Here is a 26,341-nt window from a genome sequence, read left to right on the forward strand (position 1 = left end):
ATATCTTCATCACCCTATTTATTTTTATTTTGTTTAATGAGATGTACATCACCCTGATTCTATTTATTTGCCATTGTTTTTATGAGATGTTCTTCCCCTTGACTCTATTTATTGTCATTGTTCTTGTCTGCCTGTCTCTCCCGATTAGACTGTAAGCCCGTCAAAGGGCAGGGACTGTCTCTATCTGTTGCTGACTTGTACATTCCAAGCACTTAGTACAGTGCTCTGCACATAGTAAGCGCTCAATAAATACTATTGAATGAACGAAGCCTGGTAGTAGACTGGCTTCTGGGAGCGAGAGGGTGCTCTGGGCCTGGGGAGGGAGGCAACATGTTCTAGTGGAAAGAGAGTCAGGAGGACTAGATAACTCACCTCCTCCAAGAGGCCTTCCCAGACTGAGCTCCTCTTCTCCCTCTACTCCCTCTACCACCCCCTCTTCACCTCTCCGCAGCTTAACCCTCTTTTCCCCCCATTTCCCTCTGCTCCCCCTCTCCCTTCCCATCCCCTCAGCACTGTACTCGTCTGCTCAACTGTATATATTTTCATTACCCTATTTATTTTGTTAATGAAATGTACATCGCCTCGATTCTATTTAGTTGCCATCGGTTTTTACAAGATGTTCTTCCCCTCGACTCTATTTATCGCCATCGTTCTCGTCTGTCCGTCTCCCCCGATTAGACCGTAAGCCCGTCAAACGGCAGGGACCGTCTCTCTCTGTTGCCGACTTGTTCATTCCAAGCGCTTAGTACAGTGCTCTGCACATAGTAAGCGCTCAATAAATATTGAATGAATGAATGAATGAATAATCCCAACCCCACCACTCACCTGCTGCGCAATCTTGGGTAAGCCACTTAGCCCCTCTGTGCCTCAGTTTCCTCATCTGTAAAGTGGGGATGATACCTGCTCCCTCCCCCTTAGATCGTGAGCCCCTTTGGAAGACAGAGATTGTCCGACCTGATGACCTGATACCCCCGCCAGTGCTTAGCACGGAGTTCAGCAGCAGACAGGAGGAGCGTCTCAGTCAACAACCAATCAGTCAACCAACAAACCGGTGTCCACTCTGTCCACCGTGTTCATCCAAATGGGTTTTTCCCCCACATTTCCCCTAGATGCGTCAACGCAGAACTGCTCTTCAGCCCAAGCGAACAACTAGAAGGGGTGGGGCTCGGGGCCAGCCGGAGGGCAAGGGGTGCGGGGTGTGTACGTCGGGGGGCACTCACCCCAGAGCCACAGTAACGGCCGAGCCGGGGCGCCGTGCTGTCGTAGCCGTCGAACAGCTCCATGTAGTCGTAGCCGCAGTCCGTCTCCTCCTCCACCTCAAAGGTCTGGAACACGAGCTCCACGCCGTAGCCCTCCTCCGCCACAATGACCCACTCACAGTCCGCCCCCCCGGGGTAGTTGTTGTCTCCAAACTGGGCGTGGGAGTACAGGTCTTTGGTCTTCACCTCAGCCCGCACCTGGCCCCCGCACTCTGTAGGCGGCAGGTGCGGGAGGGGAAGAGGAGGGGAAGGGGAGCTCGTTGTGGGCAGGGAATGTGTCTGTTATTATATTGTACGCTCCCAAGCGCTTACTACAGGGCTCTGCGCACAGTAAGTGCTCAATGAATACGATTGACTGACTGACTGAGAGGGGAGGGATACCCACGTGTAAATGGGAAGCGGTAACTTCCCTGCTGCCCGAGACACTGGCCCTAGAGCAGGGGGAGGGAGGGCAGGCTAAGAGCTAGCCGGGGCACCCGATGTGGGATAAGTACTTTTCAAGCGCTTAGTACAGTGCTCTGCACACAGTAAGCGCACAATAAATACAACTGAATGAACGGGATGGAGGAGAACCCAGAATAAGGTGAGAGAATCCTCTAGATTGTAAACTCACTGTGGGCAGGGAATGTGTCTATACCAATTCTGTTGTATTGTACTCTCCCAAGCGTTTAGTAAACTGCTCTGCACACAGTAAGGGCTCAATAAATACAGCTGAAGATGATAATGATGATGATGATGATGCTGGTGAGAGGTGAGGGCAAAGGAACGGGCAAAATCTACCTCCCCCATTGTTGGGGTCTTCCGTGGCCGGCGGGCCCTGGTCGGGGTCCAGCTGCAAAAGCGCCCAAGCCCTAGGGTCCCCTACCTGTGGAGTGGGTGGCCTGGAAGCCCTTCTTCTGCACCGAGTTGTCAGAGAAGAAGCGCAGGAACATGCGGCTCCCCGTGGCCAGCAGGGCCTCCGGCTTCTTGCTGCCACAGAAGCGGCCGAGCACGGGGGCCTTGGCGTCCCGCCCGTCATACACCTCCAGGTGGTCGTACGTGCACTCCGGCTGCGACTCAATGTCCAGCTCGGAGAAGGTCTGAAGGAATCAGCGGGGAGGGTGGGGACGGAGGAAGAAGGGGAGAAAGGGGGAGAAAGAAGAGGAGGAGGAGGAGGAGGAGGAGGAAGAGGAAGAACAGAAACGGGACTCTCACTCCATCGGGTCTCTCCACCTGGCCCCGGAGCAGATATGAACCACAGGAGCCGTGTGGCACAGCAGGTTGGGACCCCTGGCAGACGCCCAGAACTCTGAGAACCGGTGGCCGGCGGGGCCGTGAGCTCGCGGGGTCTGGGAAGAACCCTGAGTGGTCTGATTGGGGATGTGAATCCCCTCAACTGAGGCGGGGCTGTTCCCCTGTCCTGGGCATGGCCCCGGCCACCGTATCTGGGGTCTAAGCTGAGCTGCCCGGGGGGATTGGAGAGGAGACCTCATCGGTGGAGGAAAACTCCCTTACCAGCTTGACCCGATGCCCAGCCGTGCTGGAAATGGACCAGGTGCACTCCTTCTTGCTGGGATACTTGTCAGGCCAATTGGGGCTGGTGATGGTGCCGCTGGTGGACGTCACCTTGTGATCACATCCAGCTGTGGGAAGACAAGGAGAGTGGTGCGGGGATGGGGGCGGAGGGGAGAAGGGCGGGGGTGGAGGGAGAGAGGGTGTGGCTCCCGCTTCCCTTCCCCAGGGTCCCCCTCTGCCCAATCTCAGCGCAGGTCGTCCCTCCAGAGAAAAGACTCTGAGGCTAGGGAGGGATTTAGCGGGAAGGGGATCTGTTTTTTCATGGTACTTGTTAAACGCTCACTATGCGCCAGGCACTGTACTAGGTGCTGGGTAGATATGAGCTAATCAATTTGTTCACACACCATGTCCCATATGGGGCTCACAGTCAAATCTATTTTACAGATGAGGTAACTGAGGCACAGAGAAGTTAAGTGACTTGCCCAAGGTCACACAGCAGACATGTGGCAGAGCCCGGGTTAGAACCCAGGTCCTTCTGGCTTCCGGGCCTGTGCTTTATCCACTAAGGCACGCTGCTCCTCAAATCTGTTTCTCCCGTGTGTCCCACTTAAGCCATCCTCTACTTCCTCTCCTCTCCCTTCCTCACCTGGCTCATCTCTGGCTCATCTTTGCCTTTGACTCCAACTGAAACTCATCCTTGCTTTCTAGAGTCTCCCTGATTGCCCCTTTTCCTCCTACTCCAGTATTCCACCACCTACTTCTCCTCCACCTCATCTAGTACCTTCTCTTCCTGGTTCTCTGTGTCACCCACCATATGCTAAGGACAAAATCCCACCTTCCACATCACAAAGCTATTCCTTCTCCTCCAACCAATCCCTCTTCACCATGCAATGATTCTGGGATGCCTTTACCACCTCTTCCCTCCTACAAATCCCTTCTCAACAAGCACTGCTTCTGGGATGCTTTCACCTTGTCTTCCCTTTGACCAATCCTTCCTTGACTTTCCTTTCCTTGGGGAATTCAACCCATTTTTCTCCTGTACTGTTAAGCACTTACTTTGTGCCAGGCACTGTACTAAGCACGGGGTAGATACAAGTTAATCAGATGGGATGCACAGTCCCTGTCCCACATGGAGGTCACAGTCTTAATCCCCAGGGTACAGATGAGGTAATCGAGACACAGAGAAGTGAAGTGACTCGCCCAACGTCACACAGCAGACAAGTGGTGGAGCCAGAATTAGAACCCGAGGTCCTTCTGACTCCCAGACCTGTGCTCTATCCTCTAGGCCACGCTGCTTCTCAAACAGCAGGCCAGCTGTCTGCTGTGTGACCCTGGGGAAGTCACTTTACTTCTCTGTGTCTCAGTTACCTAATCTAAAATAGGGATTAAGATTTCGGGGAGGAGATGTGACTTGAATAAAGCTAAAAGCGAGGGACAGCGAATAGGTTAGCACGAGAGGAATGAAGTGTGGGACCGGGTTGTAGTGAGAGCTGAGGGAGGCCAGTTGGGAGGAGGAGAGCTAATTGAGGGCTTTCAAATCGATGATGAGGAGTTTCTGCTTGATTCTCCCCAGATTGAGCCCTAAATTGAATTCTCTCTCCCTTCTGCATCGTCTGGGCGCTTGGTTCTGGGACCTCTGGACATGGGATGTTCACCCCACTCCCAACCCCACAGCACTTCTGTACGTGTCTTTGAGTTATATGTATAAGTCACTTATTTATTCATATTAATGTCTGTCCCTTTAGACTGCAAGCTTGTTAGGGGCAGGGAATGTGTCTATTGTCATAGCGTACTCTCCAAAGCACTTAGTTCAGAGTTCTGCCCATAGTAAGCGCTCAATAAATACCACTGATTGATTGACCGTGAGCCCTTTGTGGGACAAGGGACTGTGTCCAGTCCAGTTACTTTGTACCTACTCCAACACTTAGTACAGTGCTGGCATGTAGTAAGCTCTTAACAGATACCACAATTATTATTATGATTACTATTAATAATGCTAAACCCTTTGGAAATTAGGAAGAGACCGATGGCTACCCAATGTCCCTCTCTGGGTCCTTCCTTCCCCATTAACAGATGCCAGGCTTCCTCATAATAATGTTAATAATGTTGGTATTTGTTAAGCGCTTACTATGTGCCGAGCACTGTTCTAAGCGCTGGGGTAGACATAGGGGAATCAGGTTGTCCCACGTGGGGCTCACAGTCTTAATCCCCATTTTACAGATGAGGGAACTGAGGCACAGAGAAGTTAAGTGACTTGCCCACAGTCACACAGCCGACGAGTGGCAGAGCTGGGATTCGAACTCATGAGCCCTGACTCCAAAGCCCATGCTCTTTCCACTGAGCCACGCTGCTTCTTCATCCTGCCCACTGGGCTGACCCCCGCTGCCGACAACTCCCCGACCCCCGTGGAGGGGCTCCTGGGCCGGGCCTTTACCTTCCTTGCAGTCGTGCTTGTTGTCATGAAGGACGAAGCCATTCCGACACTGGCACTCGTAACTCCCGTAGGTGTTGACACAGTCTTGCTGACAGCCGCCGTTATCCTTGGAACACTCGTCCTTGTCTGCAGCAGGGGAGACAGCAAGCAGAGGACAAACCCCCACATGGCGAGCACAGGCCAGGGAAGTGGTCGAGGGCGGCCGGGGTCCCGTCTGAGGGCGGGGGAGCCAGGGGTGGGACGTCTCCACGGAAGAGACGGGGGTGAGGTGGGGCAACGCAGGCGGAGGAGGGCCGGAGGAACGGGGCGAAGGGTTGGAGCCTCAAGCAGCCGGCCGCTGTTCGAGGCCCCCAGGGTGACGGGGGGCGGGGGGTAGTGGCCGGCGCAGGGACCCCCACCATTACCTGCTTACCGGACAGAGGAGCAAGTGGAAAAACAGACACATGGACAAGCAGACTGCAAGAGAAAGAAGTGGGACGCGAAGATCCCTCTTTTACTTCACAACAGGAAATGTCACAGACACCATCAAAACGGGAGGGGGGTGACCGGGAGGCTCCCCAGGCCACGGTGTGGAGGGAGGTGGAGGGGGAAAGAGGACGAGGAGGACGAGGAGGAAGAGGAGAGCACCAGTTCGATCCGGCTGACGGGGAGCAGGCCGGAGTGGCAAGGGGGAAGGGGTTGGGGAGGGGGACGCTGGGGCCCCCAAGCCGTCCGAGGTGAAGTTCCTGAGTAACAAACGGGGCCGGTGGCCCCCGTTGGGCTCACTGAGGGGTTCGGTTTCTTTTCTGCATTCGGTATTTGATCTGCTGGATGCGTCCCCGGGGGGGCTGCAGAGGCGGCCGTTTCTCTGAAATGAGAGGAAGAAGGAGAGAAGGGACCAAGGGGAGCGGGGAGGGGCGGGGAGGGACGGCCAGTGAAAACCAAGCTGGGGTCTCAGAGGCACATTAAGGGGCTGGGGGAGACATGCGGGATGGCCATTTTCAGGAGCGGGCGGGACTGGCAGCCAGGTCAGAGGACGGAAGCGAGGGGCGCAGCCACCACGAGAGGAGGACAGAGACCCTGGGGAGGGGGCGGGCGATTCCCTGCGCGCCCCAAAATACCTGCCACCCTCCCAACCCCACGGAGACGTCCACGGGAGACCAACCCCACCGGTGATCCAGGCAGCCAGTGGGGGAAGGAGGGGAGAGAAAGGAGAAATCATTGGTCTGGGGAAAGGGAAAGGAGGGAAATGAGGAGAGATGTTTTTGGTGATGGGTAATCCTTTCTCTTATTCCACCTGCCAGCTTCCTAGATCCTCCCAGACGCAGGTGTATGCAATACCTATTCTCACGCTCATATTCACATTCGTGCACATAAAAATTCTCACACACGCACACACATCTACACACGTTCACCCCGCCCATCCCCACCCACACAGATAATCACCTCATTCCTCAGAAAATTGTCTATTGCTGACTGGATCCCAGGGACCAAAGAGCCAAATGGGGAGACTTCCTGGCCTGGAGGTAGAGGTGGAGGGATTTGGGGGCGGGTTGGGGGTGGGGGGCGGGCGCCGTGGCTCTCAGTTCCCAGGCTTTGGTATCAGAGCATTATTCTTCAGCTAGAGAGAGCAAGGGTGTGGGGTGTTCCCAACAGCCCCCCTCACCCATTGCTTCTGCACAGCAGCTTCCCCGACCCTAGGGGCTGACTCCCTCGGGGAGGGAAACCTTCAAAGACCGGGGCCCGTCTACTGCTCAGAATCCCTCCCCGCCAAGGCCCTGTCTGCCACTCCCTTCCTGCCATTCCCCTTCCTGCCAATCCCCTGCGGGTCAGTTCCCCATCTTCCAATCCTCCCTGCCTGCCAATTCCCCTGTCTGCTAATACCCCGCCTGCCAATCCACTTGCCTGCCAATGACCCATCTGCCAATGTCCTGTCTGTCAATCCCCTACTGGAAATTCCCACCTGCTAATCCCTCTCCCGTCAATCCCCAATCCGCCGATCCCCTGCCTGCCAGTCCGCTGCCTGCCAATCCCCGGCCTTCCAATCTGCCACGAATCCCCGCCCGCCTCCCATCCCCGAGGTCCTCGCTGAGCCCCAGAAGCCAGGACGTGTCACCCCTGAGCAGGGGCCCAGCTGGAGAAGTGGGTCAGGGAGGCCAAGGCCCCGGCCCCGGCCGCACCCCGGGCCACCCCGGGCAGAAAGCCACGAGGGTTCCCTCCCTTGAGCAGCTGGCCATGCTGCCACCTTGGGCTCAGCAGAGGCTTCCTGGACCGACGGGGCAGGCGGAAGGAGAAGTGCCTCCAGGCACTTCTCTCCGCCTGTCCTCCAGTTGAGTCTAGGGACCCCGGCATCTCCGTTCTGGGGTCCCACGCTGGGATGGGGGTGGGGAAGGGCGAGGGCCTGAGGCAGCCTCCTATGGCTGGAGAGTGCCCTGGGGGAACCCAGGCTCTGGGCTGGAAAGGGGAACGGTGGGAGCAGCACGGGGGTAGGGAGGAAGGCGGGCCCAGGCCCGGAACAGGAGAGGGCACTCACCCAGAAAGGCCTGCACTCCCCCTGGCAGCTGGCTGGGTTCTGACCGGAGTCCTTCCAAGGTCCTCTGCTTCTCGGCCTAGCTTCTCTCCTCGTGAGTGTCCAGGGACCGAAACAGCCCCTCTCTCAGGGAGCCAGGGGCAGACACCCTGCACCCACCCTGGTGCCAGCCCCACCGGGCAGAGCCTAGAGCCTCCTGGCTAGGCTCTTCTGTGGGTCTCTCTTGCCACGGAGCATGTCAAGTGGCAGGGGCATCCGGAGTCAGGATGGATTTAGGCTTTTGGGAACCCCCTCTCCCCGGTTTCAAGAGACCGCAGCGACAGAGAAAGGCGGAGAGAGACAGAGTAAGCAGGTAATGGTTTTCCTCCCAGGTGCCCACCCCCTGCCCACAGGCCCCCAGAGTCGGACCGCCTCGAGGGCCCCAGATAATGCCTCCAGCTTGATCTTGCAACTGGTCTGGAGCAGGGAAGAGGTGGGTTGATGCCTCTCTAGGGACATAGCTGGGCAAGTCAGGAGAGCTGAGGTCAGGAGTGGGGGGCATGGTCTTCAAGCACAGCCAGGCGGGAGGGCGGGATTAAGAAGTAGGTGCATGGCAGGGGGCAGGCAAGGGAGGGAGGGGCCGAGAGATTGGTGGGGAGCCGGGGAGGGGGCCGAGGTGGGGGGGAACAGGCAGCCACTGGGCCATGCCCGAGGATGCAGTGCCCAAGAGCCCCAGAGGCAGGTGGGCCGAGGAGGGCCGCCGGACATTACAAGGCCGGAAAGGGGCTGGGAGAGTGGCAACAACAGCCCTGGAGGTTCCTTTGTCTCTCCGGACCTCTTGGCAGAGGGTGGAGGCCAGGGCAAACACACACACAGACTCCTTCTGGGCAACCTCTGTTTCCGCGGGGAGGTTGTGGGGGTTGGGGGCAGAGCAATGAGAAACAGATGTACGGGACAGGGAATGATGGAAAGAGCATGGAATGAGGAGGGGTCCCGGGACCCCTGGCAACCAGATTCTCTGCTGACTGTAGGACGGGGGAAGGGTGGCTCGGGTTGGAGAGAAGGGTTGAGGGCCGGAGACGGGGAAGTCTCCCTAGGCAGGGGCATTGCAAGAAAGGGAAGGCATCTTGCCAGGTGAGCAGGAGCGTCCTCTCTCTGTCCCCTTTTACAATGCCAGGGAGAGTCAGCTCCACTGGTTCAGGTCTGACTGAGAAAGGGGATGATCCAAGAATCGGGGGGAGACTGAGAGGAGGGAAGAAAGTGCCCTCCGACATACTGTCGGGGTATAGAAGGGAACGGGAAAGAGGGGGGCTTGGGAAGAGGCCTGCCAATCCCCCGGTGGGGGCTCTGCACAAGGTGGGCCTGCTTTGGTGCCCAGGAAATGAAGACCATTCTAGAGCGCCAGATGTCTTGGCAAGGGATGGAGGGGACTAGGACCAGATGGGAGGGAGCTGGGAGGGAACTGCACCCTCTAGGCATCAGTGGAGGAGGAGAAGGAGGAGGGGAGGGAGGAGAAGGTGGAGGAGAAGGCTGGGCACGGGGGCAGGGCCCCGCTGAGTTACCTGAGAAGAAATGGGCCTTGAAGCCTTTCTTGGAGACGGTGTTGTCGGACTTGAATTCCACCCGCATGTTGTTGTACTGGGAGGTGATCACCTCCGGCTTCTCGGCCCCGCAGAACTTCCCGTGCAGCTTGGATTCGGACGTCAGCCCGCTGCGCACCTCCACGAAGTCGTACTTGCACACCTGCCCAGACGTGGGGCATCAAGTTGGGGCAGCTAGTCCCTCCCTGGGCACTGATCAGGGCACAGGTGGGGGGCCCTGGTCAAAGCACTAGGGCAGTCATCAAGGGAAGCCGGGCAGACGGAAGCAAACTCTTGTGGGCACCGGTCAGGGGCACCGCTAAGGGCATTGATCGGGAGAAGCTGAGCAGCTAGAAGCAAACTCTTGAGGGCCCAAGAGCAAGAATTGTTGTTCGGAAGTTCCCGCTGGAGGGAGGAGGTCCAGGAAGACCACGGGTTGGACCAGATTCAGCAGTGTTACTGAAAAAGCTATCAGGACACTATGATCCCTGAACCAGATGACCCGAGAATCCGCTCTCCTCCCATAGGCGGGGACTTCCGGAAATCGCAGCTAACTTTCAATGGTCAGGCCCAGGACAGCTCGGGGTTCACCAGCTCGTCCGAGCTTAGCTACCTGCCCCTGTGTACTGGTGGTGGTGCCCTACCTCGGTGGTGGTGGCAAAGGAGTTGGATAAGGAGGAATGGGAGGAGGAGGAGGAGGAGGAGGCAGGGGGAGAGGGACGGGGAGGCTCTAGGTAACTGCTGGGGTGCTGTTTCCTTTTAAAATTACTGAAGCCCTGTACACGTTTGAGTTCCCCATTCTGGCTCTCTCAGCAATTCCAACGGTCCACCAGAGGTCTCCGGGAGTCCCGGGCAGGAGTCAAACCCAACTGAGCTGGATTCTCAAAAAAAAAAAAGATTGAAAACCCTGTTAGAGTGCTCAGTTCGATTCTCCCTACTCGACTGAGGAATGGGGGCTATTCGGGTGGAAAGGAGAGGTGAACTTCGACTCCCTACCCAGTAGTAGCTCTAGGAGGCAGACAGCAAAAGCACTCACCCTCCTCCGCCCAACACACGTGCCTGTATGGAGAGCCCACCTGAGAAGCAAGGGGAAGGAGCCGATGACATGTGTGACTGTATGGAGAGCCCATCTGAGGGACGAGGCAAGGAAGCCAGGCGGTGAGAGATCTGGCAAGACACGGGCTAATTCTGATCTGGCTCCATATCGGCCGGGCCCCCTTGGGGCTCTAGGCTTAGGATCTGCATGCCCCCGGCTCAGGCACGTGACTGCCGGCTAGGTGTCCACCATGTACACCCCTTCCTGGGCCATACTCCAGGGCCACGCCAGTATGTTCACTGGCAATCTCTCCAACCCCCTTCAAGATGGCGGAGAAGCATTTCTGGTCTGCAGCCTGAGGAAGGCTAACGGCAGCCCGGAGGAGAGTACGAAACCAGGTAAGGGGCTGGAAATCGTCGCCGCGGTTACGGAACTGGAGTTGTCTGGCCACTAGAAGAGAAGGCTGAAGGGAGGCTGAAGTGTGATTGTGAGGCGGCTCTGATCGGCTGTACCCCATCTCCAGAGGGGAGCAAACAAGAGGAAATGGGCTTAAATTACAGCAGAGACAGTTTCGTTAGACAATAATCGTGATACTCATTAAGCACTTACTGTGTGCCTAGCACTGTACTGGGTGCTAGGATAGATTCAAGATAACCAGGTCAGACACAGTCTCCATCCCTCATGGAGCTCCTTCCTGCTTAGACTGTGACCTCCATGTGGGACATGGACTGTCTGACCTGATTAGCTTGTATCTACCCCAGTGTCTAGGACAGTGCTGGAAATAAAGGAAGTGCTTAACAAATATAATAATAATAATAATAAAATGGGGCTCACAGTCCAAGTAGGAGGGAGAACAGGTATCGAATGCCCATTTTACAGAGCAGGAAACTGAGGGACAGAGAAGTTAAGTGACTTGCCCAAGACCACTCAGCAGGCAAGTGGTGGAGCTGGGATTAGAATCTGACTCCCGGGCCCATGCTCCTTCCACTAGGCCAGGCAGATTCTCAGAAGGAAGAGGTAATGAAGAGCTTTCCTGTTGCCGGAAAAGGCCACCACGGACGGAGGGGATGCGGCCTACTTATCTCTGGAGGACTTTAAAAGGCAATCAGACAACTCTCCGGCCCGGGTGGATTGGGGGAAGGTTAAGAGAGGTGGAGGGGTGTAAATGACAATACTACACGGAGGCGGGGGCCCGGACCAGGTGACACGGAGGCGGGGGCCCGGACCAGGGAAGGGGGCCGGGAGATGAAACCCAGGCCTGTGCCGGAACCGCTCCGTACGGGGCAGGAGGAGAGGGACGATGAGGATCTAGAGAAGGGGAGACCCGAGGCTGGGGCCCGGCACTCACGTCGTTGCCTTCGGTCTCGAAGAAGTCGAACTGCAGGGATATGCGGTACTGGGTGGGCGCCACCAGCTGCCAGATGCAGTTCTTGTTGGGAGGGTATTCCTTGGGCCAGCCCGGGCTGGTGATGGAGCCGTTCAGCTTGGTCAGGAATCCGCCGCAGGCAGCTGTCGGGGAGGGGGCGGGCCCGGGCCCGGGGGCGGGGTGAGGGGTAGAGAGGGTATCACCTGCCTTTGCCCTCGACCCTGGGGAGAGGAGTTAGGGCCGGGGCGCCTCGGGGTCCGTCCACGGCACTGCCCAGCGGGGAGGGACGAGATGAGCTCCAGGGTGAGCGTGTCGGAGAAGGAGCTTCTATCCTGGCCCCGTCCACCTCGGGGACAGAACTAGAGCCCCAGGAGGGACGGAGGGGAAGGGCTTAGGGGAGTCCAGGTTGGGGGGGGGATGGGGAGCGTTGGGGGGACGGGAAGTCGGGGCGGGGGTTCGGGGGAGCCCCTTTGGGGAGGGGGAGTCCCGGGGGCTCACCCTCGCAGCGGCGCTTGTCTGGGGCCAGCTCGTAGCCGGGGTCACAGCTGCACTTGTAGCTGCCCAGAGTGTTGAGGCAGCGCTGCTCGCAGCCTCCGCGGTTGGGTCGGGAGCACTCATCCACCTCTGAGGGAATCGGGGTGGTCGGTGAGGGGCTGGCTGCAGGCTTCCGGAAGGGTTCACCCCGCTGCCTCTCCCCAGTCCCTTCCACCCTCGGCCTTCGGCCCCCCTCATCCTTCTCACCCTCTGACTCACCCTCCCCAGAATCCGTTCTGCCCTCAAGCTTCCAGAGCCTGGGAGAATTCACCTCACTTCTCCATAGCCTCCACATTCTTTCCCATCTGCCTCCACCACCGGCCCCTACCCGACCCCACAGCCCCAGAGCGGGGCTCTCCCCGGCTTCCCGGGGGATGCCCGAGAACCTCATCCCACAGCGGGGAAGGGGTAGTTGTCAGAGGGCCCTCAGGGAGGCCGGGGCTGGCTTCCCGGAGGGGCGGAGGAAGCCTTCGGGAAGGTCAGGAGGTCAAGAGAGCACCAAGGTAACCAGAGGGCAAGAAGTCTGGGAGGGGAGAGGCCTGTAGCCAGCGAAAGGGACCAAGAAGCCCAGGGGCCCAGGGAGGCGTCGGAGGAGGCGGGTTGAGGTGGCCACCTTTGAAAAAGTTGACGGCAAAGCCGGCTTTGTTGATGGAGCCATCGGAGACAAACTTGAGCCACAGGCGGTTGGAGGTGCTCTTGATGTCTTCCGGCTTCTCGTAGCCACAGTAGCGGCCGATGAGGGTGCTGCTCTCGGTGCTCCCGTCCCGGACCTCCAGGTAGTCATAGGCGCAGCTGTCGTGGCGCTCAATCTGGAGGGGAGGACGCGGGTGAGGAGCTAACTCCCCATCCCAAGACCGAGCTCCGGCAGCCCAGGGTGAGGCGAGGCCCTGCTAGGTTAGGGGAGGCGGGGTGACTGGGTGAGGGGAGCGGAGGGACCCCTTGGGGGATGGTGGGCACGGGCAAGCGGGTTCTTGCCGGCTCCCAGTCTCAAGTGCTGCCACTGTACCTCGAAGGACTGGAAGGTGAGGCCAACATGAAAGCCCTCTGACACTTGGATCTTCCAGATACAGATCTTACTGGGCCGGTAGTCGTCGGGGTAGTTGGGCGACTGGATGTGGCCATTGTCTTTCTTCACATCTCCTCCACAGATAGCTGTCGGGGGGCAAGTAGTCAGGGAACAGTGAGGGGCAATCCCACTCCAACTCGGTCGAGCCGGGAAGGGCCCTCCCGCCACTCCTCCGGTCCCTTCTTGCTCCTCACTCCCTCCTCTACATCCCACTGACCCTTCAGTACCTCTCCCTGCTGAACTCTCTGTCTCAGAAGTACTCCCTCCCAACCCCACCTAGGACGCTCTCTTCTCCCCTCACACCTCTCTCTTCTTGACTTCTTCCTACCCTGCTCTCCCTCCCCTCTCCAAAGACTCCCTTCAGTTGTCTCTAGCCTCCTCTTGGGCTCTCTCTTTTAATGTTTCTCTCTTTTTCCCACTGGTCCACACTCCCTATCCCCACTCACCATCTCTCTGCTTGGCACCAACCCCTTCCTCAATCATTCAATCAATCGATCGGTAGTTTGTATTGAGCGCTTACTCTGTGCAGAGCCCTGAACTAAGCGTTTGGGAGAGTACAGTGATGATGATGGTATTTGTTAAGTGCTTAGTATGTGCCCTGGGGTAGATAGAAGAGGGTAATCAGGGTGTCCCATTTTACAGATGAGGTGACTGAGGTGAAGAGAAGTTAAGTGACTTGCCCAAAGTCAAACAGCTCATAAGTGGCGGAGCTGGGATTAGAACCCACGACCTGTGACTCTCAAGGCCGTGCTCTTTCCACTGAGCCGAGTCATGATCCCTGCTCCAGGAACTTACAGTCCTAAGCTCCTTGGGGTTAGGGAACTTGCCTACCAACTCTGTTTTACAGTTTTCTCCCAAGAGCTCAGAACAGTGCTCTGCACACAGTAAACGTGCAACGAATACCGTCGATTAATTGACTGAATCTTCTTCCCACTCCCTGGGACTCTCCTGCCCTTCTCTTCTACTGTCTTTTCCTCTTATGGTCCCTTCCGATCCCTATCCCTCTCGAGGCCCTTCCGGTACCTTCATAGACAGCAAAGAAGCCCTTCCCCACCCAGTTGCTACTGCTGCGGAATTCGACCCAGAGACGGCTGTCGGTGGAGATGATGGGTTCAGGGAGCTTGTTTCCACAGTACCGTCCTGTAGGGAAGAAGGAGTAAGGAGGCAGAGCTTTACTTCCTCCTTCCTCTTCCTTCTCCTTCCCTCCCTCCTACCCTGGCCCACCCTATCCTCGTGCTTCTTCGGCACCACCGGTCTAGGGCACCCACTCTGCCCTGCGGTTCCCAAAGGAGCCAACCCTTTGGGGTCATTTTCCTAAGGTATGCCCTCCCTCGAGTCGCAGGAATCTGGCCACAGGTCCAGGACTTCATATCCTCTGGTTACCCCAGGACTGCTCTTCACCTTGAGGTCAGCAATTGCTTGGGGCCACGGAGATAAGGCAGGCAAGGACCGGAAAGTCTCACGGAATGGGGGAAGGAAGGAAGGGCAGACCTTAAGGAGGCTGGGCCGGGTTGACGATGGGACTGATGGTATAGAAGGACCTGAGGAGCTGTGTTTGATTCTGGGGAGAAGGTGGGGCAGGGGGAGGTTCTGTGGCAGCAGAACGGGTTACCTCGAAGTGGGGCTTTCCTCCAGAAACCGTCTCTAACCTCTACGTAATCATACCAGCACAGCCGGCTGCGGTACAGGTCCAAGGATGTAAAATTGAGAATAATCTGTGTGTGGGGAGGAGGAAAAATGGCAGAGTGGAGAGAGATGATGTGCCCCTCTCCCCACCACCACCTCCCACTCCTTCTTACCATCACCAGCATTAACCGTATTTAGTAAGCGCCCAGTGAGTGCCGGGCACTCGGCCTGGCTGTTGGGTGCATACAACACAAAAGAAGTCAGGTCCCTGCCCTCCAAAAGCTTATAATCTAACGGGGAAGATGAACGGATCTAGATTTTTACCGCCAGACAGATACCTTGCTCCGCTCGGGGCCAGAGGCCCGGTAGGAGAGTAAGAACCTTAGAAAGAGCTTTCGATCTACCTGCAGAAGGCCAGAGCAGAGGAGGGGGCTGATCTTTCTTCCCTACACAGGATGGGAGGAGACAAAAGGGGAAAGGCTGGAGAAGGGGATGAGGGGGTGGGACAGAGGTGGGGGGATCAATAAATACCATTAATACGATCAATGGCATTTGCTGAGCGCCGACTGCATACAGAGCACTGTACTAAGCGCTGGGGGGAGTACAGTTCCACAGAGTAGGTCGATAGGATCCCTTCTCACAAGAAGCTGGTTGGGGAAGGAGGGTACAGAGAGACGGGTAGAGATGAGAGGGCCCAAGAAGTGGACAGGGAGGGGAGAGGAAAAGAGCAAAAGGGGGGCAGGAGGCCTGGGGGCGGTTACCTTCTCTCCAGGTGTGACGGAGATGCGCCAGATACAGTGCATATGGGCAGAGTACCCATTGGGGAACTCCGGGGAGGAGAAATTGCCAGTGCTTTCCTGGAGGGTCTCTCCGCAGGCTGTGGAACAAAGGGAACACGGTTACAGCTGGCTGAAGCTCCAGCCCCACCTAAGCTTCCTCTCTTTCCGCTCAACTTTCCTCCCTCCTCTGACCAGCTCTGGACCCCCTGAACCTCAAATCCCAAGGGTTAGTTCTTTTGTGGCAGAGAGGCCCGGGGAGCGACACTGTCCCTTTAAAATATGCCCCCCCACCCCCTCCCCAACACCATCCTACCTCTCCCTGCATCCAGCTGCCAGGGCAACCAGCGGTCCTATGTTGCCACGGCAACATGGGGTTCCAGCAGTGGAGGCCAAACTCTGGTCTGGATCCCCTCTCCCAGCAATGGACATCAGATCCCAATCCACCAGGGGATCCTGGATGGAGAAGTTCCATGGATCCCCTGTTCCCAACTTGCAGATTTCCTCCCACCTCCATAATCCCAGCCTGCCACCGACAGGGCAACTGGAATTTAGAGCCAGGCCCACGCTGCCTGGTTAGCATCCACAGCCATCGGTGGCTTGCCTAATCCCAGGGTTTATTCCTGTCTCATTTTTGTCCCCAACCCCTACCCCCTCACCTCTTTTTATGGTATTTGTTTAACACTTCCTGTATGTCAACAAGCAATGTTCTGAGGGCTGGGACAGATACAAATTAATCAGTCCCGCGTGTCCCACATGGGGCTCACAGACTAAGTAGGAGGGAGTCCCTACTTGGTTCCAAGCTCTGCCCTCATCCTCCTGCTCCCTCACTTGGCTCAGCTTCGTTGTCTGTCCGGGATGCTCCCTCTAGCTCTTTCCCCTCATTTTCCCCCATCTCTTCCCTCTCCTCTCTCCCAAGTCCCCCTGGCACCCGGGCAGCCTGGCATGCATGATTGCTTCTGCCCCACCTCATTACTCAGGCCCTCACAGCATCCCTCTTCCTCTTCCCTTAGCCTTTCTTGCCACCTCCCGGTGATCACCCCCTAGTCCTGACTCCGGCCCGGACGTCCTCACCTCCTGGGCCCGTGACCGGGGGCTCACCTGGGCACTTGTACAGCTTGCGGGCCTGGGCAATGTCTCCCTCGCTGAGCCGGGTCCTCTGGCCAATGGAAGGCCGGGCCCCGTTCACATCGTATCTGGGAACGATGGTGTCTAGGAAGATGCCCCTGGAAGGAAGAGCCAAAGCCACGGAGTGGGGGCGGAGGGAGGCTGAGTGAGCGAGCGGGCGAGTGCAGCGTCGGCCAGAATGAGCTATCCCACGGAGCAGTGGTCCCGGCGGCCAGTCAGAGAGGCCGGGCCTTCCGGCTGAGCTCAGACATTCCTCGGCGGGGTCAGGGCTGGGCGGAGGTAGCTCACCCTATCATTACCCTGCCCGCTGCCCGGCAACCCCGCCCCGGGGCAGCTGGAGGTGGGGACCAACGGACAGCTTCAGGGGGACAGCTCCGGGCCCGGGGGGATGGGGAGAAGGGAAGCTCAGCACTTGGGTACGAGAGTGGGCTGATTCGAGCCTCGTGTGACTCTTCATGAGTCTCAGGCCCAGGACGGGCTCTAACCCCGTGTGACCACCACCCATTCACCATTCCCCCGGTCAGCTCTGGGCAGTCGGGAGGAGTCCAGGCTCAGGGTCAAGGCCTAGAGAGGCCTGCCACCACTCAGGCACTCCTGCCTGGCTGCTTCTGCCACCCTGAGCTAGAGGGGATGCCTGGAAGATTCCTGACCCTTGGAGGTGGGAGGAGGAAGGAGGGGGTGGAGAGCGGGAAGGAGGGATAGGGGAATGACTGGATCCTGGGTGTTTCCACCAGGACGGCTAGGAGGGATGGAGCGGAGGGGGGGGCGGGTGGGCCCCCCTGTCTCCCCAGGGCTCCCTGACTCATGTCCAGCTGGAATGAGTACAGCCTGGGGGGCGGGGAGATGGGTGGGAAAGCAGAGGGGAATGGGAGCGTGCTCTCTGGCTGGGGGGTGGGGGCGGGAGTGTGGGTGAATGACCTCATTAACCTTCCCGGTCCCTGCTATGTCAGGTTCTGGAAAGATCCCCGGGCTGGAAAGGGCCAGATGTGGGGAAGATGGAGTCTGAGGATGAGGGGAGACAGGTGTTGAGAGAGAAGGAGAGACAGAGGTACGAAGCAGGGAGGAAGCAGGCTTGGGGAGTGAAAGCTTGGGAGGGATGGAGTTTGGAGCCAGGGCAGAGGCAGATGGAATCATCCTCCTGCTCTCAGATGGTTTCCGGGCCAAACCGGTGGCAAAGGGGACCGGCTTCTTTCCCTAACTTGGAGCAGGACACACCCAGGGACTTGCCCCTGCTTCGCTAGTGGCACTGGCCAAGCGCAGACCTCTCCAGGGGATGGCATCAGGAGACCCCCCCCCCCCAGCTCCAGCTCTCACCTGGAGAAGGTGTTGCGGGCGTAATGCATGATGCTGTCAAAGTCGTAGTTCTCCCCCAAGGATTCCACCTCTTCGTCTTCCATCTTCAGAAAGTTATACTCCTGCCCTGCAGACAGCAGAGAGGGGATGCGGAGGAGGAGGGGAGAGGGCGCGGCCCAGCTCCGGTGCCACCGAGGTCACTGAGTCTGGGTTGCCAGAGACCAAGTGAGCCTTGTCTAGTTTAGCCGGGTGGAGAGATCAAGGAGAGGGGCTGGTTCTGCCCCCACCCGGGGCACCTTGGGAAATTATAGGAAGGAAAGAGAGATTTGGGGATGGAAGTGGGGATGAGGAGAAGAGGGACCTGAGGAGAAAGAGGGAAAGGAGACAGCCACAGGGACAGTCAGAAGAATAGAGTAAAAGAGGGCAAGGGAGAGTCGCCACAAACCCCTCGCCCAAGTCCTGCCTCTGGCCTGGAACTCCCTTCCCCTTCATATCCAACAGACGATGACTCTCCTCACCTTCGAAGCCTAACTGAAGGCACGTCTCCTCCAAGAGGCCTTCCCCAACGAAGGCTCATTTCCTCTTCTCCCTGCACTGCCCTTGGATTTGAATTTGCATCCTCGGGCCCACCGCCCGTGGATTACATGTCTGTAATTTATTTATTTATATTAATGTCCATCTCCCGCTGTAGACCATAAGCTCGTTGTGCGCAGAGGCCGTGTTTACCAACTCTCTTGTGTTGTACTCTCCCAAGGGCTTAGTTCAAGTGCTCTGCACACTGCAAGTGCTCAGTAAATACCATAGGTTGATTGATTGAGAGCTAGACAGTGAAAACAGGGAGAAGGAAAGGAAATGGTAGAGGGAGAAAGATCATGAGAGAGCCAGAGGAATTGAGGGAAAGGGAGAGGAAGAGAGAGCGGCAGGAGGGGAGAGAAAAGGAGGGGGCAGAAAGGAAATATTTGTACTTTAAAAAGAAGCACAAAATGGAGGGAAAGTAGCCAGAACCTTCCCATCCACAGGCAAGAAGCCAGCTTCCTTCTCAGCTAACCCAAGGGTGCTGATCTCAATCAATCAATCAATCAATCAATCAGTCATATTTATTGAGCACTTACCGTGTGCAGAGTTCAATATAACAGTTGGTAGATACGTTCCTTGCCCACAGTGAGTTTACGGTCTGCTCTGGGTGGGTCAGATTTCAAAGCTGTCCTGGATCTAGGGTGACTCTGACTTTTAAAAGTGGTTCTGGGACTGGCATGGGGTCACAAGACCCGCCAGATTGGCAGGTAGAGATGTAGGGGGGCCTTGATCAATCAATCAATTGTATTTATTGAGTACTTACTTTTGGGCAGAACCCCATATGAAGCGCTTGGGAGAGTACAATAAAAAGAGCATGGACCTGGGAGTCAGAGGGCCTGGATTCTAATCCCGTCTCTGCCAATTGCTTGCTGCATGACCCTGGGCAAGTCACTTAACTTCTCAGTGCCTCTGTAAAATAAGGATTAAATCCTCCTCCCTCCAATTTAGACGGTGAGCCCTATGTAGGACAGGGACTGTGTCCAATCTGATAAACTTTGCATCTACTCCGGCACTTAGAACAGTGTTCGACACCTAGTAAGCGCTTAACAAATACCATTAAAAATAAAAAGTAGACCCGATCCCTGCCTCCAGGGAGCTCACAGTCTAGAAAGTGGAGACAGACATTAGCATAAATTACAGGTAAGAGGAAGCAGTTATGTTTAAAGATCTAGATATGAGTGTTGGGTTGGTGGATGGGGGGCAGGGAGTGAGTACCCCAAGTGCTTAGGATGAGGGGTGCGCTCAGTGTAGGGGTGATGCAGTAGGGAGGGCGATTAGGTGGGTTCTCCGGTCACTTCAGACCAGCACGGACCTCCCCCACTCTGACCCTTGAAGGTTTGGAAGAGATATGTCTAAACTATAAGCTCACTGCGGGCAGGGAACGTATCTATCAACTCTGTATACCTTACTCTCCCAAGCGCTTAATACAGTGCTCAATAAATACGATCGATTGATTGATGCGTCGCCCCCTCTCTTGTATTCTGTAAAGGGGGAGCCCCGAAGAGATAGATGGTGGGTCGGGTAGATCGGGGACCCGGGAGGCTGGGGGTCGGAGGGCGGGATGCGCAGTCCGGTTACCTGGCTGGATGTTCTCGCGCACGATGGAAACGTGGCCGTCCCGGTCGGGCCGGGTGTGCTCGTGCCAGAAGCCGATGACGTGGCCCAGCTCGTGCACCACGATGCCAAACTTGTCACAGTTCTTCCCGATAGAGATGGCTTGGGGGCCCCCGCCTCGGCGACCCACGTAGGAGCAGCACCTGCAAGGAAAGGGGCCCGGGGAAGCGCACTCTAGACTGTAAATTCGTTGTGGGCAGGGAATGTGTCGGTTGTACTGTTGAATTGTACTCTACCAGGCGGTCACTACATGCTCTGCACACAGAAAGTGCTCAGTAAATACAAGTGACTGACTGACTTGGCTCCGGGAAAGAAGGTGGCTTGGGGGTAGGGGATAGAAGTCCAGGTGACCTACTAAAACCCAGCCCGCAGACTTCACTCCTTTAATGCGGACCTTCCCACCGTACCTTCATCTCACCTATCTCGCCGCCGACCCCTCATCCACATCTTCCCTCTGGCCTGGAACGCCCTCCCTCCTCAAATCTGACAATTTTACTCTCTGTCTTCAAAGCCTTATTGAAGGGACATCTCCTCCAAGAGGCCTTCCCTGACTGAGCCCCCCTTTCCTCTTCTCCCGCTCCCTTCTGCGTCACCCTGACTTGGCTTCCTTTGTTCATCCCCAGCCCCACAGCACTTATGTCCCTATCTGTCATTTATTTACTTATATTGTCTGCCTCTCTAGGCTGTGAGCTCATTGTGAGCAAGGAATACAACTGTTTATTGTTCTAGTGCACTCTCCTAAGCACTTAGTACAGTGCTCTGCACTCAGTAAGCACTCAGTAAATATGACTGAATGAATGACTGAATGAAGGGGAAGACAGAGAAATCATCTAGGGAGCGGTTGGAGTGGGTCCCCGCCCCAAATAACGGCCCAATTCAGGAAGGGCCATACCCAGGTGATGCCCACACGCCAAGGTCTCCATCTCACCCGCAGGGCCGGTAGGTGAAGACTATGTAGCTGTCTTCGTCGGTGCGCTCCAAGAAGGTGACACAGGTGTACTTCTCCCAGTGCCGCATGGCCTGCCGGAAGACCGCCCGCTGGGTGCCTGGGGGAGAGGGTCGAGGCCGGCCCGGGGCCCCGGGCTGGAGTCAAGATGGACTCCGGGACCACGGAGCCCAGGACATGCAGCCAGAAGTGCCATCAGGGTGAGAGGCCGGGCTCGGTTCTTCCCCGTCTGATGGTGGGGAAATCGAAGCTGGGACGTTACCGTGCTGCAAGCTCTTGGTAGGGTTAGGACTAGGTCCTGGGAATTTTTAAATCCCGGCCCCTGATGGTTTCTGGAGAGAAGAGAGGTTGAGTGCATTCTGGGCTACGGAAGGGTCTTTAAGAGTGCAACCGGCCGAAGATGGATAACAATAATTAATAATAATAATAATGATAACACTGTGCACCGAGCACCTTTCTAAGTGCCAGGGTGGATACAAGACAGTCATGTTGGACGCAGTCCCTGTCCCATATGGGGCTCACGGTCTAAGTAGGAGGGCTTGGGATCTAATCCCCGTTTTACAGTTGAGGAAACGAAAGCCCAGAGAAGGTCAGTGACTTGCCCAAGGTCACGCAGCAGACAGGATTAGAACTCAGGTCCTCTGCCTCCCAGGCCCATGCTTTTTTCCACTAGGTCACGCTGCTTTTCATAGCATTGATTATAATTATTACTGCTGTACCTGGTAAGCGCTTACTACGTGCCAAGCACTCTTCTAAGTGCTGGGCCAGATAGAAGTTAATCAGGTTGGACACGGTCCATGTTCCACATGGGGCTCACGCTCTTAATCCCCATTTTACAGATGAGGTAACTGAGGCACAAAGAAGTTAAGTGACTTGCCCAAGTTCACACAGCAGACACATGCCGGAGTCGGGATTAGAAGCCAGGTGCTTGTGACTCCCAGGCCCGTGCTCTATCCACTAAGTCACGCTAACAGTACCAACAATAACAAGAGTGGGCTGGGATGGAAGAGGTCTGATTGGTTTGGGGACATTTTCTACCGACCAACCTGTCTGTCCGGTAGACTTGTCTGCCTGAGGATCGGGGCTCGATGCCAGGCAGATGCCCCTACCTGCCCGCCATACCGGTGTCTGCCCTGTCTGTGCCCCCACTCACCAGTGAAGTTCCCACTGATGACAAAGGGGATGACGCCATCCACCCAGACCCTCTCTGCTCTGGACGTGGCTGCTCGGCGGCTGCGGGACCGGCTGCCTGGTCTCCCCCGAGATCTCCTCAGCTGTTGCCCACCTGTGTGGGGGCTGCCGGGGTCGGAGCTGTTTCCTGTAGGGAGAGAGCGAGGAGGTGGAGGTGAGAGGGGACGGGAGGGCCAAGCCGACCGAGCCTTTAGTCCCACCGTCCCCTCCACTGGACCCTCTGGGGACGACATCCTCCCCCTCCTCCTCCGGAGGCCGACCGGAGGCAGGATGGTGGGGGAGCCCGGTGGTGAGGTGTTGTGGGAGGAATTTCTGCTTTCTAAAACTCCCCCAGTGCCCCACCAGGGCTGCTTCTGTTCCCTAGGTCTCCCGCAACAGGACTCTCCCTAAGCCACGCCTCATCGCTGGGCCGCGGGCTGCGCAGGGAATGGGGCGGGCCAGTGGTTAGAGCTCCTAGAGCTCCTGCAGCGGGGAAGCTTTGCGTGGGCCCAAATCAAACACTACCTTGCTCCAGAATGGTTTGGAGGCTGGAAAGGACTTGCCCCCGGGCCCTAATTATCCTTCTTTAATTATCCTGGTTAGTTTATTGTTTCAGCAAACAGGGAGCCTTAGGCCCTCGGGGAAGGGATGTTCCCCAAATGTCTCGGAGATCAGTGCTACCCGGCTCCTGGCACCAAGCCCACCCACAGCTGAAAAGGCCCTGCTCCAGGGAGCGACGGGAGCCCTTCACCATGGCCCAGGCTCTGCCCTCCACGGCCCAGGCTCTGCCCACCATGATCCGGCAGAGGAGGTGGAGCAGTTGCCCCACGGGGATTCAAGCAGGAGCATCCGAGAGGCCAGAGGGCTTGTGGGCAAAGGGTTAAAGAAGTTTCTAGCTTAGGGTCACCTTTGCCTCCAGCTCCTGTCAATATTACCAGTGGCTGACAGCCAGCTGCTGGGGGAGCAACCCTGGGATGGTCTCCAGAGGCCAGTCCAGCCTAGCCCAGTCCAGTCTACCGCAGCTCAGTCTAGCACAGCCTAGTCTAGTCCAGTCCAGTCAGTCAATCATATTTATTGAGCACTTTCTGTGTGCAAGGCACTGCATGAAGCACTTGGGAGAATACAATATAACAAGAAACAGACACTTTCCCTGCCCACGATGAGCTTACGGTCTAGAGGGGAGACAGACGTTAATATAAATCAACAAATTACAGACGTGTCCATAAGTGCTGCGGGGCTGGGAGCGGGGATGAATAAAGGGAGCAAGTCGGGGTGACGCAGAAGGGAGTGGGAGAAGAGGAAAGGAGGGTTTAGTCAAGGAAGGCCTCTTGGAGATGTACCTTCAGTAAGGTTTTGAAGGCGGGAAGAGGCACTTTCTGTCAGCTATGAGGAGGGAGGGTGTTCCAGGCCAGGGGCAGGATGTGGGCGAGAGGTCGGCGGCAAGATAGATGAGATCGAGGTACAGCGAGAAGGTCAGCATTAGAGGAGCAAAGTGTGTGGGCTGGGTTGTAGTAGGAGAGCAGCGAGATGAGGTAGGAGGGGGTAAGGTGATTGAGTGCTTTAAAGGTGAGGAGTTTCTGTTTGATGCCGAGGTGGATGGGCAACCACTGGAGATTCTTGAGGAGTGGGGAAACACGGCCCGAACGCTTTTTTGCGGAAGAACGATTCGGGCAGCAGAGTGAAGTAGGGGCTGGAGTGGGGAGAGACAGGAGGCTTGGAGGTCAGCACGGAGGCGGGATAGGATAAGTGATCCAACCCAGCCCAGCTTAACCCTGCCCAACCCAGGCTAGCCCCAGGAACTCAGACTGCAGTGTTGGGGTGAGAGGGGTGTGTGGGAAGAAGGCAGTGTCTGGGTGTGGAGACCTGGTACATGTGGCTCAGGATTATGGAGGGAGGTCTGCTTTATTCCTCCGGGCCCAGGAGGCAGTGAGGAGAGGGCACCGGGGGGTAGAGGGGCAGAATTGGTGCTTCTCCCCTTGCCCGCTTCTTTTGAAGAGGGGTGAGTTATAACCCAGAAGATGATGACCACTCTGGCTGTGGAAGGGCTTCACAGTTCCTGCCAGAGGACCTAGAGCACTTACCAGTGGGGACAGTGCCCACCCTGGGGAAGATGCCCAAGGCTCCTCATCATCCAAAGTACCTGAAGCTTTGCTGGGCAACCTCCGGACAGGGCGCCTGGTGAAATCCAGAACTCTCTCCACCCGGAAGGCCTTCAAGTCCTCTTCGTCCAGAGCGATGTCCCCTAGAAAGGCAGCTGAACAGAGCGAGGGGGTGATTAATTGGCAGCCTCTAAATCTTGTTGCTCAGCTGAGGGTCCCCAAGAGGACCCGGTTTCCACTCTCCTTCCTGACTGCAGGCTAGAACCCGGGCTCGCCCAGCTCACAGTCCCACGGACTCCAGAAGAGATGTGGCCCTCCTACCGCAACCCACAGGAGCGTGCCCAGGTAGTTAATCATGAGAGAAAATGAGATAGGCCAGCAAGAGCGGTGCAGGGGATCCTAGGAGACCCTGTGAGCTGGGTGGGAGAGTGGCAGGTGGGTAGGACTCGAACCCGGATGGAGAGATGGGGGAAGCTGGATGAGCTAGCAAAGTGGGAAATAGAATTCAGGTGACTAAGTTTTCTCACTCCTTCACACTTGGGTCCTTTGGATTTCCTCTCTGGGCAGGATGTGAGGGGTGGCTGGGTCAAGGAGCAGCCTCCGGACTCCAGAGGTTTTGCAATAGAAAGGGAGAATTCTCAGGCCAAGACAGTCAGGCTTCTTATGGGGAAGCTTATGGCCAGGAGGGCAAAGGCTAGGAAGAGGTCTGTCCGTTCAGGCTAGCTGGAAGATAGAAGAGAAAACATAGGCTAGACTTCGGGTTGCCCCGGGAAGCAGCAGGAAACAGGCAGTCCCGAGGGGCGAGGGGGCTTAGGAGGTGGGAGGTGGGGGAGAGGGACGGAGCAGTTACATCTGCTTCCCATCCCTCAGCTAGGTTCCATCTCGGGCTTGGCCGTCGCATCGTACAAACTGCTTTAACCTCAAGGCCTTGTACAGATTTCTCGGCCCCAGCTGTCTCTCCTAGCGGGACCCCGGTGCTTAGAATTCTGGAGCTCTCGGCTGGGACACACGCACACATACACAGATGCAAACAGATGAATGCACACCGGTGTGAGCGCCGCTCCCCCCCTCCCCCTCAACACAAACACAGACGCAGACACTCCTTCAAAAATGAATTACTCTTCTCCTCCCCCAAACGTATTCTCACACCTCTATACGCAGCTCTGGGCCTCAACGTACAATCAACCTCCCTTCACCCTACGAAGTCTTCTCACTGACAGCCATGCTGAATGGACCCTGCTTAGCGAGTGCTAAGAGCTAAGGAGGGGTAGTGGGGAGGGGGAGAACGGAAGTGGTGGGAGGAGGTCCAGGGACTGTGTTTTTAAGGCTTCTCCAAACTAGGGCCGTGGTGAAGAGATCCGGCTAAGGAGCCCGAGACCATTCGTTCTCTGGGGTTCCCCACAGCCGGGGTCATCTCTGAGAGGACTCGGGGTTAGGGATGGCGGAGGGCAGGAGTGATCTGATGGATGGGAACCATGGGCCTGGGAGTCAGAAGGTCATGGGTTCTAACCCTGGCTCCCTCGCGTGTCTACTGGGTGGCCCTGGGCAAGTCACTTCACTTCTATGAGCCTCAGTTACCTCATCCGTAAAATGGGGAGTAAGACTGAGCAAATCCAACCCGATTTGCTTGGATCCACCCCAGTGCTTCGTACAGTGCCTGGCACAAAGTGCTTAACAAGAGCCATAATTCATATTATCGTTATTATTATCTGAACCGTAATAAAAATAACAATAATTGTCATATTTGTCAGGCGCTTATCAAGTGTCAAGCACTGTTCTAAGCACTGGAGTAGATAAAGGGTAATCAGGTCGGACACAGTCCCTGTCCCACGTAGGGCTCAAAGACTTTATCAGAG

The 26,341-nt window shown here is 56.7% G+C and overlaps 1 protein-coding gene across 2 annotated transcripts in view; it reads right to left on the reverse strand.

Moving 5' to 3' along the window:
* BMP1 (bone morphogenetic protein 1) overlaps positions 1-26,341 on the reverse strand; it is a 35,804-nt gene that overhangs the window by 3,906 nt on the left and 5,557 nt on the right. Inside the window, exons 2-19 of one of the 2 annotated variants that reach the window (XM_029065785.2) lie at positions 24,527-24,640; positions 22,370-22,534; positions 21,199-21,316; positions 20,235-20,413; positions 18,102-18,207; positions 16,761-16,885; positions 15,645-15,760; positions 14,870-14,972; positions 14,281-14,397; positions 13,198-13,343; positions 12,805-13,000; positions 12,156-12,281; positions 11,640-11,800; positions 9,238-9,418; positions 5,188-5,313; positions 2,754-2,881; positions 2,125-2,338; positions 1,221-1,471 (exon numbers count right to left, since the gene is read on the reverse strand). In XM_029065785.2, coding sequence (XP_028921618.1) covers positions 1,221-1,471; positions 2,125-2,338; positions 2,754-2,881; positions 5,188-5,313; positions 9,238-9,418; positions 11,640-11,800; positions 12,156-12,281; positions 12,805-13,000; positions 13,198-13,343; positions 14,281-14,397; positions 14,870-14,972; positions 15,645-15,760; positions 16,761-16,885; positions 18,102-18,207; positions 20,235-20,413; positions 21,199-21,316; positions 22,370-22,534; positions 24,527-24,640 — 2,672 coding nt within the window. Of the gene's footprint in view, positions 1-1,220; positions 1,472-2,124; positions 2,339-2,753; positions 2,882-5,187; positions 5,314-5,644; positions 6,035-9,237; positions 9,419-11,639; positions 11,801-12,155; positions 12,282-12,804; positions 13,001-13,197; positions 13,344-14,280; positions 14,398-14,869; positions 14,973-15,644; positions 15,761-16,760; positions 16,886-18,101; positions 18,208-20,234; positions 20,414-21,198; positions 21,317-22,369; positions 22,535-24,526; positions 24,641-26,341 lie in introns of those variants that run through there. The other variant, XM_029065786.2, reaches the window with a different exon arrangement.

The sequence above is a fragment of the Ornithorhynchus anatinus genome, chromosome 5 (genome assembly GCF_004115215.2).
Source record: "Ornithorhynchus anatinus isolate Pmale09 chromosome 5, mOrnAna1.pri.v4, whole genome shotgun sequence".
In the NCBI taxonomy this organism is placed as follows: Eukaryota; Metazoa; Chordata; class Mammalia; order Monotremata; family Ornithorhynchidae; genus Ornithorhynchus; species Ornithorhynchus anatinus.